General features: G+C 35.0%; 1 protein-coding gene across 1 annotated transcript; it reads right to left on the reverse strand.

Moving 5' to 3' along the window:
• Positions 1 to 1,205: 1,205 nt before the first annotated feature.
• On the reverse strand, positions 1,206 to 6,636 carry CSN3 (casein kappa). Its single transcript, XM_046655958.1, has 3 exons — positions 6,583 to 6,636; positions 2,869 to 2,901; positions 1,206 to 1,667 (listed from the first exon to the last, which is right to left on the reverse strand). Exons 1-3 carry the CDS (start codon positions 6,634 to 6,636, stop codon positions 1,206 to 1,208), a joined length of 549 nt encoding a protein of 182 aa, XP_046511914.1.
• Positions 6,637 to 15,849: the final 9,213 nt, after the last annotated feature.

Raw genomic sequence — 15,849 nt, forward strand, 5'->3', positions numbered from 1 at the left:
TAATCTGTTCCCTATGGTTGCTATAGGAATAAACTGAGATAATTATGTAAAGTTTTTGTCATTTAGTAAAGACTTGAGATGTTTGCTAAAAGTAAATTTTAGTATTTATTAATTTTACTTTATCTTTCCTAATGCATTACACTTTACAAATGGATCAACTTTTAAAATTCTTTCGTAATACGCATTCTCACTTGAATCCCATAGCAACCAAAATTATGAGAAAATGAAAATTCAGAGAGAGTAATGACTTGTAAGATGGAGTAAGATGGAAGAAGCAGCTTTCTCCGGTCTAAAGCTATTACCATTATATTACAGGTCACTGCGTTATATTTTAGGTCATAAAACACGTAGACAGTGTGATGCACTAAAAATATGAGTTGTAAAGACTCCCAAAATTTTGTAGCTGTCTCCCCAAATTATTTCACACCCTTTGGTCATTTTCTATTTATTAATCTTTCTCCTGTTTACCTTCTTCCTATAAGTTTCAAATTATTTTAGACTCTGCCATTATCTATTGATTCAAATAATACGTAGAAACAATTTGCATCACATTTAAGGTTCTGAAAGTATCCTTTTAATATGTATGTACTTTTCAAGTTAGAAATGAGAATTCTTCTATAGATTTGTCTTAGAATAGGAGAAATTTGAGGTGCTAAGTTCAGGGATTCTTTCAGAAATGATGTCTGAAATAAAGGAATGCATGGGAAACATATTATGCCTTTCATTCTCTTCCTACTAAAATTCGAGGGCAAGAACACTGTGAAACAATTAAAATGTATTTAAATTCACATCCTATAAAAATTGTTCTGAGAAAATTCATTTTTGAGACTAAAAAACCCGTGAGTTTAACATAGTACTTAACTCTATTGTCTTTGTGTGTGTAGCATTGAAATAAAGCTGATAGATTCTAGGAGTGTTCCAATTGTTGAAGAAAGGTTTGATAATAAAATCCCCATTTTTCCTTCATTTTGTAAAATAAGATTATTTTTCCTTTCTTGCTGGAATAGAGTCTAGTGTAATAATTGTATGGCACCATCAAATTAAAATTATAATTAGCCCATTTGCCTGCTCTCAATAGACTTAATCCCTTTATATTATTACAGATTTTATGATTGTATTGATAAATTCATGAATCTTGTCTATTGTTCATTTTTGTCTTTTGCTCACTTACCTTTGTTGTCTTCTTTGATGTTTCCTTAGAGTTTTTAGACCACAGGTGAAGTAACTGGAACTGTGGTAGTCTCAGGTGTGCTGGCGATGATGAATTCTGAGGAGGCGTCTGGAATGACTGCATTGTTCACTGTTGGTTCAGGGGTAGGAATAGGTGTAGGCTCAACAGTAGCAATAGTATTGATCTTAGGGATGACTGTTTTCTCCTGAAGTTTCTTTGGAGGAATGGCAATAAATGATGGATGCGGGCGTGGATGACGTACCACAGTGGATGGGTAGATATTTGGCAGGACTTGCCATTGAGGAATTTGGACATGTGGCCTAACTGCAGCTGGTCTTGCATAATATTGGTAAGGCATATGTTGATTATTAATTAGTACAGCTAGTCTATGTTGGTAGTAGATGGGTTCATAACGAGGAGAGCTATTCAGCACATAATAAATTGGGATATATTTGACTGTTTTCAGATCGAAAAACCTTTCATCATTCTTACGGCACTGCAAAAAGAATAAATTATGCAGAATGGCATTATTATAGGCGGGCACATTGAGATATCTTAAAGCAGAATTTTTTGAAATAATATTTTATAGCATTTGATGTTGAATAAGTACAGTATTGGAAGTAGTGAACCCAGCAACTATATTATTTTACAAGATATGGATTTGAACACTCCCACTTCTTGATTTTCAACAAATTTAAATATTAAATGTTAAAAATAATAGTAGTTTCAGACAAATTAGATGAGGTAATCCATAAATATAAACCACATTGCCCAGAGCTTGGCATATATGAACAGTACTCGGTAAATGTTGGGCATTATAATAAATACAACAGCAAGAAAGATCTCACAGAGAACTTTGACATACTATACATAAGCATACCACACACACAGACATATATATGTATATATATTTTTTCATATGTGTGCTTGTATGTGAATATGTTTTTTCACCACATATTTGTAATTGTTTACAAATTTTATTTATCTAGAGATTAGGCTGAGGACACATTTTATCTAAACTAATTATAGCAGAATAGTAAAATAATGTGATGTGGGAGCCTTCCTGGATCTAAACTTTAGATTCTTTTCAGCTTAATTTTATACATTAAAGATGAGGGAGTTTTCTATTTTTGTTTGCCTCTGTTTTATTGATTATGTGCAGTTATAAAAAGATGTCATTAGACCTTTTCATATGACTAGAAACAAATCAGCAAAATTGCACTGCAGAGCAAGCATTTCTCATGAAAAGAGACATATTTCAATGTGTTCATTCAAACATATTTGGGAAACAAAAGGAGAAAGTAAATACAGGCGTACGAGAAGTATTCAAAGATGGATCAGAGCAGGATCTTTCCCCAAGTCTTAAAATCTAGTCAATAGAGATATCGAGTTTTGCTTTTGTTGTCATTTTTTTCCCAATATTAAATTCTGAGAGAGTTTTCTCACGTTACTAAATATACATGAAAACCAAAAGCACGTGACTTGGACTATGAAATGAAACCAAGATTTTCAGATGAACTGAGGTCAGTTCATATGATTGGTTGCTAAAGTGATGTTTTTTACAAAGATTATTAGATTATTTTGTGGAGTTTATTCATTTAGTTTTTAGACAGAAGGCATTTTACTGTCATTGAACTTTGCGGAATATTATACTTTAGAGTTCATGTTTCTAACAGAAATAATTAAAATAAACTTACTGTTGGTTGTTCCTGGTTTTGCACCTCTGCACCCTGGGGAGATTCAAGGAAGTAATAAGAAATTAAAAGTTAAAAAAAAGCAAGACAGAGTCTAGTTTTTTTATGGTTTTAAAAATTAAGAAGGCAAAACATTTTTTTTGTTTTTATTTTAATATTGTAAAATATTGTAAAGTATTTTCTATGATTGTTTAATCTATAAGACCTGTGAACCACTCAAGAAGTGTCAGCAGGGGCCATGGCCGAGCGGTTAAGTTTGCGCACTCGGCTTCAGTGGCCCAGGGTTTCACCGGTTTGGATCCTGGGCGCAGACATGGCACCGTTCATCAGGCCATGCTGAGGCGGCGTCCTGCATGCCACGACTAGAAGGACCTACAACTAAAAAAAATATACAACTATGTACTGGCAGATTTGGGGAGAAAAGGCAGAAAAAAAAAAGTGACAGCAATGTACTACTTAAATTAGTAATAATAAACTGCGTGGTTAAATTGTCTTTAAAAATCACCACCTAGGCAGAAAAATTCATGGTTGAAAATAATTTGATTATCTGAACACTGTGCCAACAAATGTACATAATATTTACTTGAATGAAAAATATGAATGATAAATTCAGTTTGTGTTGAATGTACATTCTTAAAAATAAGAGGAGCATTTAGCATATTTTGTCTTTTTCTGCTCTCCTACTAAGATGATTTATGAGGTTTACTTAGATTGAAAAGAATTGCCTCTAGCATAACATCAATATATAAATGTTATATAGATAATAGTGTTTTTAAATCAACTTTCATTTATCTTTATGGTAGTTTTCTTAATTCTAGATTGCAACATGCATAGGGAATCAGTAGTGAAAAGACAATTTCCATAGGCACGTATATATAAAGCTTTAAAAACTCATGAAGATTTTGTAAACTTTTGGGATGAGGTCACTATATTAAATGTTTTTTAAAAGACAATTCTAGTTTAGGACTTTTCACACATATTTTTGGATATAAAAAGACTCTAGAAACTTTTTGGAAGGTGTAGGTACAGAAAATCAGAAATTTGATTAAATAATAAAATTCGGGGTGTGTTCAGACAGACTTTTCTCTAAATGTATTAAATCACTTTAATACACTTAAATCAGTTTAAAATTAAAAAATATGAATATTATAGAAAGTTTACCTACACAAAAATTCCGATAATCTAGACATCTTACTTTAATATCAATCTATATATGTATTCCTGGTATATGTTCATTTCAGTATCTGTATCTTGCTTTTTTTCAAGAAGCATGATCCCTCATTATTTTTCCATTTATCTCACTTTTTGTACTTACATATGTGTAGTTGAAAAATAAATAATCAGTGATTGTGTCATGAAATTTTTATTCTTTATTGTTAAGTATTGTCTTCTTTCAAAAAACTGTTTTATTATAATCAGATGAATAAGATCTGTATACCAATGGCCTTTTTAATAATTTTCATTTATTCCTTAAGACAGTTTTTCAAAGATGTGATCTTTGGGGGAACAAAAGTTATTTGCTAGTGTTGGGCCCTGGGGAGGCCACCACAAAATATCTCACAATAGCACATTGATTACTTGGAATTAAAGTTACTTAAGAAGCAGAAATGGCATTCTGACCCTCCTGTCTCTGTTCCCCCTGAAAGCAGAAATGAATCTCTCCTGTGAAAGGTCCTCTCCCTACAATCTTATCACCAGAACTAGGGAATTTGGGGCCAAGAAGCCTGCAGAAACAAACCTTTTTAATTTATTACCTCAAGCCTAAACTCTGCATTTAAGCAGAGTTAATCAATCCTCACTAATTATGTACCTCAAATATAGGTTTCTTTGTCCTGTCATTCCTCACAAATTTATTGTTTCCTTGTGTAAAAGATATAGGTACTGCCTGCTTCGTTTACTTTCTGAGCATCATTTCTCTATGATCTCCAGTACATACATATTAAATTGGGTTTTTCTGCTGTTAATCTGGTCTTGTGTCAGTTTTATTATTAATTCAGCCATAAGAGCACAAAAAGGGTAGAAAGGGGATTTTACCCCTCCTCAACAATAAAAATTATCAAATTGCTGTACAAAAAAGTGCCAACTTATAATCCCACCAATAGACTATAAGATTGTATAGTTCACTCATAATTGCTGGTAATAAATCTTATTTTATCTATTTTTATTTTGGAAAGAAGGGATAAATTAGCACTTAAAAGATGTTATCACATTGCTGTTTCAGTTGCATAATTTTGGCTACTCATAAGATTGAATGGTAAAGTGTAGACACTGTCGTTCTTCTTTTGAGTTATTTGTTCACGTCCAAGGGGCTTGAAGCCTCTGTGAAAATGGGAAGGAGTGGCTGGGGAGCTAGAGCAGGCTCAAGTAGCTCAAGAAGAGTTTGCCATAAGGCAGGCAATTGTGGATCATTTTCTGATTTAAACTTTAATGCCTGTCACTCAAAGAGAAAACCGAAGTTCTAAATGTGCAAGTGGCCACAATAGAATGGAATTTCAAAGAATAAATGAAAGAAAGTAAATGTGAAAGTCATTTACATTTTTAGAAAGTTTGACACCAAGAATTTACCTAATAAAACTGTTTAATAGATATTAACTTAAAAGCAAGTCTAAATTTAATAATGAATTATGAAACAAGGGCTGGAGCCTTGCAAAATTTTGCAATCTAAGAGGAGGTCATATAGCATCATCTTGTATCTGCCTTCCTGCCTTGCTGTTGGCACATAAGTGCTTGGGATTCCCAAATCAGCATGAAAATCAAACTGAGCAAGAGCCAAAACGACAAAGCAAACAAGTCAAAAAAATTAAAAACAAAAAAAAGCATCTTTTTATCTTGATCCAGTAGCCTTAAAACACAGCATGTAATTCAAGAAAATGCCTGAAAACCATAGAGTTGTTTATGGATGTGATCCCTGGGAGGGACTCAGTCAGTTGACATAATGGGAAGAGTATAACAAAAGATGCCATAATGTTTGAATGTTAAAGATAGATGTGTCAAGGTTTTGAAACTGGTGGAAAAATTTAAGCAAACTCTTAATCTCTTAAGGTTTTAGTCCCTAAAGAGATTGGAATCTGTATGATATAGGAATTTCAAAGAATTCCTGATCCTGGACTATGATTTCTATATTTATCCTTTATGAATTATTTTTAGGGCATTCTATACTTTAAAAATATTTTCAGGGGCCAGCCCAGTGGTGCAGCAGTTAAGTTTGCACCTTCCGCTTTGGTGGCCCGGGGTTCGCTGGTTCGGATCCCAGGTGCAGACGTGGCACTGCTTGGCACGCCATGCTGTGGTAGGTGTCCCACATATAAAGTAGAGGAAGATGGGCAGGATGTTAGCTCAGGGCCAGTCTTCCTCAGCAAAAGAGGAGGACTGGCAGTAGTTAGCTCAGGGCCAATCTTCCTCAAAAAAAATATTTTCAGTATTGTTTTTTCCCCCAGAATGTGTTTTCTCTATAGTATGAGAATTGTAAAGGTTTACTATACATGATAAAGTGTAATTTCATAATTCCTAGGAACTAAAAGCATATCCAGAAGAACATGACTTTAATTTTATAATGTAAATGAATTCAAAAATAAATTACTTTTAAGAAAATATAGCTAGTATGCAGTTATTTTGTTCTATAAAGTACACCTATATTTAGAAATATGAAAAATTAGAGCTTTTAAATAAAATTTTCTTAAGGTCTTGATACAGATTGAATAGATGAACTTAACTCACCAAAAAAGGCAAAGTTAATGCCAGGATATTCACAACTAGGAAAAAACTCTTCATCGTTGCACCTGAAAATAAAAATTAAATTGAAAGGATTTGTTACTAACAATTTAGGAATGATTTAGAACAACTGTTTTTGGTTCAAGGAAAAAAAAGCAAACTGATTTATGGGTACATTTAGCCAATGTGGAAAATCTATTTTATCAAAAGCATTAGAAAACCAAACTTGGAGTAAATGTTTTTTGAACTTTAATTTTTGGCTGTATTACTGAAAGTATCATTACAAGGTTAATCATCTATTCATTTAACATATACTAAGAACCTATTAAGAACAAGGCATTATGCCAAATTGAGATTATCAAGGTGAATTGATCTTGTCAACAAGTAGCATCAATTTTAGGAAGAGAGTTGTAACATACACAAATCACTGTGAGAGGAAAGAAAGTGGAAAATGCCACAAAAGTGATTTTCTACAGATAGAAGGTTTCAGTCAGGAGAATCAACAAATTCTTTTTTTTTCTTTTTTTGAGGAAGATTAGCCCTGAGCTAACATCAGCTGCCAATCCTCCTCTTTTTGCTGAGGAAGGCTGGCCCTGAGCTAACATCCATGTCCATCTTCCTGTACTTTATATGTGGGATGCCTGCCACAGCATGGCTTGCCAAGCGGTACCACGTCCACCCCCTGGGATCTGAACCTGTGAACCCGGGGCCACCAAAGCAGAATGTGCGCACTTAACCACTGTGCCACTGGGCCAGCCCCTCAACAAATTCTTTATGTAGGAAATGGCATGTAGGTGGGACTTACCTATGTGGAGATTAATAGGGAGAGAATCTTTTCAAGTAGAGAGAAAGCCTTAGGACTATCAATGGACATTTTGAATGGAATGTTTTATGAGAAGGGTAAGATAAATTTGGAAAGAAAGTTTAGGGCAGAAAAAAGGAGAGCCTTTGAACGGCAGGTTAGAGTTAGGCATGGCTTTGTAGACATCAGAAATGAGGCTAGTGGCTTTCGAATAGAGACTGATGCGACTACACATTCCTTTGGAAGACTGAGTTCCGGCCCAGGGTTTACCTCCACTTGTATAACTTTGGCCAAGTAATTTCTCTTGCCTGGGCCTCCCCTTTCTCACTTGTAAAATGAGTTTGAACTAAGTGATTTCTAAAATTCTGTAATTCCACAATCAATCTAACGGGAACATGCTGGATTGTGGGGGAGGGGTAGTCTGAAACAGCATTCTTCATCATCTGCTTCTCCAGGAATCATTAATGATATAATTAGCTCGATTGCTTTAATAAGAAATATAGATATGACAGTTACAGTGGCTTTGAATGAGATATTTAAAGAAATAAATTAGCCTTATCTTTCTAAAGGAGTGTACAGTTGTCACGTCTGCTTGATTCTTTTTTAATAAATCATATTTTTAGAAAGATATGTATAACACATCAAACTTTTAATATTTAAGTACATATTGTATTGGTGAAGTAAATACTAACTACATCTTGTTGCAACTATCGTTATTGTCAGACTTGTATAGACTTGAGTCCTACAGACTGAGTTTTACAAAAGAGGCCCACAGTAAAAGTCCAGGCTTGGGAAAGTGAAGCTCATCAGACTCCGTCTGCCTCCGATTGTCGGTAATCATGATTAGGAAGGCCGTCTACTAAACTGACTTCAGAGCCTCTGATAGCATGTTACAGGATGGAAAAGAACTCAGGTGGAATCAAATTCGAACAACTCACAGCAAACTGGTTTCACTGAAAGGGGCAGAGTTCTCTGTTAATTCTTCACTTGCCAATTAACTTTGTTTAAATTGAAACATAATTGACATATAACATTGTATAAATTTAAGGTGTAAAATATGTTGATTTGATACATTTATGTATTGTAATATGACTGCCATTGTACTGATAATTAGCCCCTTTATCATGTTACGTAATTATCATTTCTTTTTTGTGATTTGAGTAATTAAGACATAGTCTCTTAGCAAATTTGATTATAATATAATATAGTGAATATAGACAACAATATTATAGTTACCAGTTAACTTTTAAGATTATAAACTGAACAATAATATTTCCATGGTGAATCATAAGCTCCTTTTCAATTCTCACAAAAATATATAACACACACATAACCATTCTGTAAAATGTTAGTAATTCTTTCCTTTTAGCATAAACAGAAATCAGAGAGATAAGACCATACTTTACTTCTCCACTACTTAAACCAGTGAGTACTTGAATTTGCCTCGATCACTTGGTAAGACAGAAATAATTTGTGAAACAGTAGAACTGCTCAGCTTTCACGAGGATATAAAGGACATGTTTTAAAACAATAGTTAATACTATAACAAAATTATGACTCTTAGAAATAAAATTTGAAATTAATTAAGAAATCAATCTGGGTTATTATTACATATCCACTTTCCTGAGAACTTAGCCCTCCACATTTGTCTGTGGGAATAGTTCCATTGACTTGGACACTTTCTTTTTTTAGGATTTACATTGTCTTCAGTGGTTTAGCCAGTATTAAACCCTGACTTTAACCCAAAGTGAAGTTAAAAATAAATTTGTTCATAACACCATCTAGAATCTAAGATTTAGGTTAGAAACTACTTTAAAAATGATGTCAAAGCATATTCAAGCTTAACAAGAAAAGCTAAAAGGAAGAAAATGTGCTTCTAAAATAATTGGGTTGTGTTAGTACTACCTCCAGTGAAAAGGAATCATTCTCTCTGGACATTTCAATATGATTACCTTTTCTTTTGCAGGTCAGTCTTGCTTGGCAGCGGGTTGAGTTGACCTCTCAACTGTAGAGAAGACTCAAGGTAAATAACTGAAGACTAATTAAAAACCTTAGTGTCTTGTGTCAGTAACTTATTTTCCTCCTACATTTTACCCAATAGGAAGATGGCAAAAAGGAAAGATTTGATGACAGCAGGGTCATCTTTGGGTCAGTCTTAGTTAATGAAATTCAGAGGGGGAAATAGAGTTGTCATCCACAAAGTCTGAAAAGAGGCTATTCACACATTTTAGAGAAAGAATTTTTATGTTTTATGAAGAGATATAGAGAAATTTTAAAAATATTAATTTCATTCTTAATCAACTAATCCCACCTGAATTTAAATTGGAATAGAAAGCTATTGTTAAAATGGAAAATAGCTTTTATATTTTAAGTGTTTCTTTTTAGTTTAAGAACCTGAATAGCAAGCAACTGTACTTATATTATAAGCTGTGGTTGGTATTCTTCCTTCCAGAATCGCAACTACTGCATTTTAAAAACTAGAAAACTGACCCATCTCTTACATACCCAAGAGCAGCTTTTTACAAGTCAAATCCAAATAGGAAATACTTTAATCAGCATAAAGAAAGGGGCCATTTGCATTTGAGCTGCAACATATATTCTTCAGTAAGCTCAAGCTATAAGCATTTAATATATACTTGTTGATCGACTAACCTCTTATGAATCGAAGTTGTTTCTAGATTTTTAAATTTTAGTAATACGGGTGATCCATTCTGGGTGTACAAGCAAATTATTGAATTGGGCAATAATTGTTCTGTTTCAAGAACAGCTCATTCTGCCTTACAGAGTATATACCATAAAACTCCCAATATAGGGGATATTTTGGTAAAATACAGCTAAGCAAATAATTTGCCTAGATAATTCAGGAAAGAATATTTTCTTTTGCTTGCAGTTCTCTGGGAAAAATGTTAACTGTGACTTCACTTTAACTGTGAAGTCCTGACCAGGTTGAGGTATTTACAGGAATCAATGTAAGCCTGCCAGAATACAAACAAGAAATAATGTCAGCATTGTAGTTATTCTTGTATTCCTGTCTTTTTCTTAGAACTATTTCATGTCTTAGAAAGTTAGGAACAATGTTCAGAACCCTAGAAAGCTTATTCAGTTTGCACAGAGTAAGTTGAGATTTTTCATTTCTCAGAATAGTTGGCTTCTGCTGTTCAGAGAAAGATGGCAGAGTTTCAAAACTGAAAAACAAAAAAAGCTTTTAAAGTAATAAGACTAGCCATTCTATTTGGACTGTTTAGTCACACTGTTTTCCTTTGGTTGTCAGGTTCAGGTGAAAGTTGGAAGATTATGATCTGGTCAATCCCCAGATTCTGAAGGTGTTCTATTCCACACGGCAATATCTCAGCCATTCATTTAGAGCCATAGAATAGAATGACAATGATTTTCAGTTGAGTCTTTATTTATTTAATTCACAAGTTCCAGAGACCCAGAAGACCTTTAAAAACATTGTTTTAGCAGGAAAATATTTCACCTGGGAATGCTAGGAATCCTACCCCACAACCAAGAGAAAAACATTTCTACTGCGGGGTCACCCATCCACTTCAAACACTAATCTGGCTTTCTTGGGAGAGTTGCAAAATTGGTTATTCTTCTTCGAGCACTTAAATTATTTCAGGTACTGTTCCAGGCATTAGGGGTAAAGTAGTAACCAAAGCAGGCAGATCCTTGCCCTTGTGGAGCTCACAGGCTAGCATTTCCTTGAATACTAGTGACAGTGAACATTCCCCATATATACTGACCTAAGGCAATCGAACAGAGCTAAAGAGTTTTGTGTGAATATTGCAGAAAAACTAGGTAAACTCTGTATAGGAGCTATGCATAAACCCTGGTGCTTTCCAAAGAAAAGCAAAAGGAAGATCAGAACTCCCATAATATAAAATCCCAAGATGTTGGATGGTGCCGAACAAAGTCTCAAAACTTAAAGGATTTGTAACCTGGAATTGATTCACCAGCCGTGATCTAGTCATATATTCATGTTAGATGTCACGGCCTCCTCCTGAAACATCCCCGGCCTGTGGGAGGAGGACCAGCAGGTCTTCTCAGTCAAGCTATAGCTTCTTTTTGTTTAGGTCGTGATAACCAGCGTCTATTTACATAACTACTCACCCAGTGAAGTCAGGCAAGACGCTATTGTGTGTTCCTAAGTTCACATTTCAAACGCTGTGAAATAAACATTTAGTGATAAGTGAAATGATTATTATTGACTCATATGCATTCTTTTACCTGTAAAAACTTCCTATTGTTCTGTTAGCATTTCTTACATCTAATATGTACTTTATCTCTATTTTCTCTTCTTTTGATGGTATTCAAATGCATGTGGTTTTACTTTTTTCTGTCTCATTTTATTTCTTAGCTAATTCGTTAGTACCAGGCTGATCTCAAGTCTCTATCATGTGCTCGAAGTACAACGTTTGTGACAGTAGTTGCAATGTAAATAACTAACATAACTGTCTATATGATTAGTTCTTGAGATATCAAAAAATTAACATTTTAGTGCAGAAATTTGTTTGCTTCAGAAACCATTGCTATGATAAGTGAAAATCATGGGAAAATAGCCTAAAATGCTCTTAAAATTTTTTCAACACTAGCAAAATGGAATATCAAAATTTTGCTTTGCTGTAAACAATTCAGTTAAATAAACTACGCATGCGCCATAAACAGTTCTTTTTAAAAACAAGGCATGTTGGGCAATACGATAGACAGTCACAGTCTCTGCTTGCAGTGAACATGTAGAGATAATGTTTTCTGTTGATTGGGAAACATTGAAAGGAGACTCTTTTGAGGCTGTGAGGAGACATTTGATGTCATCTGGAGCCCAGAATGAGTGTCATGACTTTAGCATTAGTGCATACATAAATTCATGCGTAAGTAACTTCTAGGTTCCTAGGGTTTCTGGGTCCCTTAAAGGTCACAGGTTGAAAAATACAAGGAATCAAGAAAACTTTCAATTTATGTAAGCATTATTTATTTGTTATGGTCCTAGGACCCTCTGTAACTCTGTCTTATAGTTACTCCAATAGTCCTCTCACACTATTCAAAATAGATAGCCAGGTCAACTATGACCTCCACTTGGCCAAATCTAATGCTAATATTTAGATGCTCTGTTGCAGTCCCAGCAGTCTTTGGCATGGTGATTGGTCTTTCTCACTTGTAATCATTTCTTCTTTTTTTTTTCTTTTTTTCTTTTTTTTAAAGATTGGCACCTGAACTAACATCTGTTGCCAGTCTTCTTTTTTCTTCTTCTTCTTCTTCTCCCCAAAGCCCCCTAGTACATAGTTGTATATTGTAGTTGCCGGTCCTTCTGGTTGTGCTATGTGGGACACCACCTGTCAGCATGGCTTGATGAGCGGTGCCATGTCTGTGCCCAGGATCCCAACCGGCGAAACCCTGGGCCGCGGAAGTGCAGCGCGAGAACTTAACCACTCAGCCACAGGGCCGGCCCCCACTGGCTGCTCTTAATTTCTCTTTTTCCTCTTATTTTTCTCAAACTCTATTTTGGAAAACTTTTAAGGATTCTTCCTGAGTTCACCACCCCTCTACATTTTTTCCCTCTCTGTCTTTAGTATCATTACACCTGACTTACTCCATTCCTATAGGCTTAAATATCATCTACCTTCTGTTAACTTCACTGAATTACAGATTCAGACATCCAACTGTTGCTTAAACATCTCCATTTGTATGTGAGATAGACATTCCAAGTTTATCATGAACAAAGCAGAGTATTTGATCTCCAAACACATTTCTTTTCTCAGCCAAGTCCTCCACTAATCTTTTCCTTGTTAGTAAATGGCACCATGATACTCCCAGTGGCTCAAGAGAAAATCCTGGGGGTCATCTTTTGCTCCCCCACAATTCATTAGAAGAATTATAAGCCCTATCTCAATATATCCTGAATCTGCTGCCACTTTCCAGTCTTACCTGCATTGCCATAGTCAGTCCCAGCTACTGGCATCTCACACCAGACCATCCCAATAGTCCCCTTTCTGATCTCACTACTTTCACTCCTGTAACCTTACGATCATTCTTCACATAGTTATAAAAATGTTATTTTTTGAACATATGTCTGATATGATTATTCTCCTACTTAAAATCTTTCAATGGCTTCCTTTAGCACTTAGAATAAATTCCAAGCATCTTATTAGGCCTATTAGTTTCTGTATAATATAGTCTCTCTCTATCCTTCTTACCTTATCTTCTCTTAACTTTTCTTTCACTATGTGCAAGATTCGATGACATTTTTGCACCTAGAACATGCCAGACTCTTTCCTGAATTAGGAACTTTCACTTGTGTTCGTAGTCGCTAATATGTTCTTACCTCAATTCTTCTCATTAGTGTCTTGTTTATATTATTCAGGTTTCAGCTTGAATGTCCTTCTCTCAGAGACACTTTCCTTGGCACCTTTTCTAAATAGGCATTGCCTTTCCTTTATCACTCTATTATTTTACCTTTTTATTTTCTTCATAACATATCACACTATGAAATGATTTTTTAAAATTTACATATGTTCACTTACTCTTCTGTGTCTGCTTTTACTAGAAGGTAAGTCCCCCAGTGCATAGACCTGTGTCTGTCACATACAGACTCTCAAATGTTTGTTGCACAAATTATTAATTATTTGGACTATTTGTTTAAGTTGAAAGTTCTTGCCTCAACCCACAATACTTCATCACAATTTTTAGGGGAGGCGTATCCCTGGAAATCTGCATAGTTAATAAGCACCTAGATAATTTTTCATGCAGATGGAAGTTTGGGAATTACTGCTTTCTTCTGGATGAAGTCAGAACCTGGTCATGAAGAAATTTTTAAAGTGGACAGGCATATTATCTGCTTCCCCTGGAGTTCTAATTTATTTCAATGAAGCCTAGTATATGTGGATAAGAGATGGGTTTTCTGGGATTGATTTTCCTGCAAGAGCATTAAAACTGACTTCTCTTGACTGCTGGGGAAGCTGGGCTCTCATTTGGGGTGATTATAGCTAGATTTCAGTGCGGCCCTCTGGTCTTATTTCATCCTCCTACTAAAGCTTTGGATAGTTGAGAGAAACTAGAAACGTTCTTCAGCTATTGGAGGGAGGGCACTTCAGTTGTCAATGCCTTGCTTTTCATCTTTTTCTGTTGTTGTTAGCTGCCTTCAGCTACCTTGGTTTGACCTACCTTTGCCAGAAATTTGAACTCTCCCTGGGTATTATTGAACTCACATAGAATTCTGGAAAATATTATCTCCTAGATATTTTAGTCATTTACATAAGGAAATAACTCATCAGGTGATATTTGTTCTCTATGTCTGTGTGAAAAATTAACAGAAGTGTTATGTACTGAACAAGAATATTACTAAAGTGTTACCTTCTCTTTTGTTTCTCAGGTCAGAGGTTATTCCTGAAGTTAAGAGAACTTTACATATTTTTTTTGGGGGGGGGGGGAGATTAGACCTGAGCTAATGGCCACTGCCAATCCTCCTCTTTTTGCTGAGGAAGATTAGCCCTGAGCTGACATCCGTGCCCATCTTCCTCTATTTTATACGTGGGATGCCTGCCACAGTGTGGCTTGACAAGTGGTGCATAGGTCCATGGCCAGGACCTGAACTGGAGAACCCTGGGCTTCTGAAGTGGATTGTGCGAACTTAACAGCTATGCCACTGGGCGAACCCCAAGAGAACTGTATATATTTCTTTCGAATATTCCTTAGAAATAGGTTCTAAATTGTTTTATTGCCATCTTTTGCTTCCTTTTACATTGCCCAATGGAGCTAAATGTCATTAAAAATACTAATTTGAGTACAGTTTATCCACCCAGGAAACATCTGTTGAACATCTAATTTGTGCTGATCTACTTGTCAATAACCTCTTTATCCATTATGGGTAAACGTCACCTTTCCTAATTTGTGTAACCAGAGCTATCTTCCCCTCTGCTTTAAAAGAAAAACAAACTCCATGGATACTTGGTTGGAGCACTTATTATACTTATTGAAATTGTACACATGTTTATCTCCCCTCATTAGACTGTAAGATACCTAAAGGTGAAAGGAAAATTTTTTTTGTCCAAATCCCTAGCATTTAGCACAATGATTGACACAGAACAACTATTTAGTTTTTTTAGTGAATGAATGAAATCTGAAAGATTATATGGAGGATGTGTGAGTCCTCTCCCCAAGGCACTAACAGAATAATGGAGATGATTTAGCTCTCTGTCTACTTTTCCATGAAAGCCTCTTTCAGTAGTTAGTATGTAAACTCCACGTGAATGTGGTACCCAGTGTCTCTATAGCTGACTACATTTTGAAACAGCATACTGTGTTCAGGGACACACTAATTTTATCAACTGTTTTAGTTGAGATGGAGATCATTCATGGTCAATTTAGTTTGGGAAACATAGTTAAGAAAAATGATTTTTTAAATTGGCATTTTCAAGAATGTTACCATATGTATATGTACTGCAAATTTCCAAGAGGTGCTTTGAAGATAAATA

This window comes from Equus quagga, chromosome 3 (assembly GCF_021613505.1).
Source record: "Equus quagga isolate Etosha38 chromosome 3, UCLA_HA_Equagga_1.0, whole genome shotgun sequence".
Lineage (NCBI taxonomy): Eukaryota > Metazoa > Chordata > Mammalia > Perissodactyla > Equidae > Equus > Equus quagga.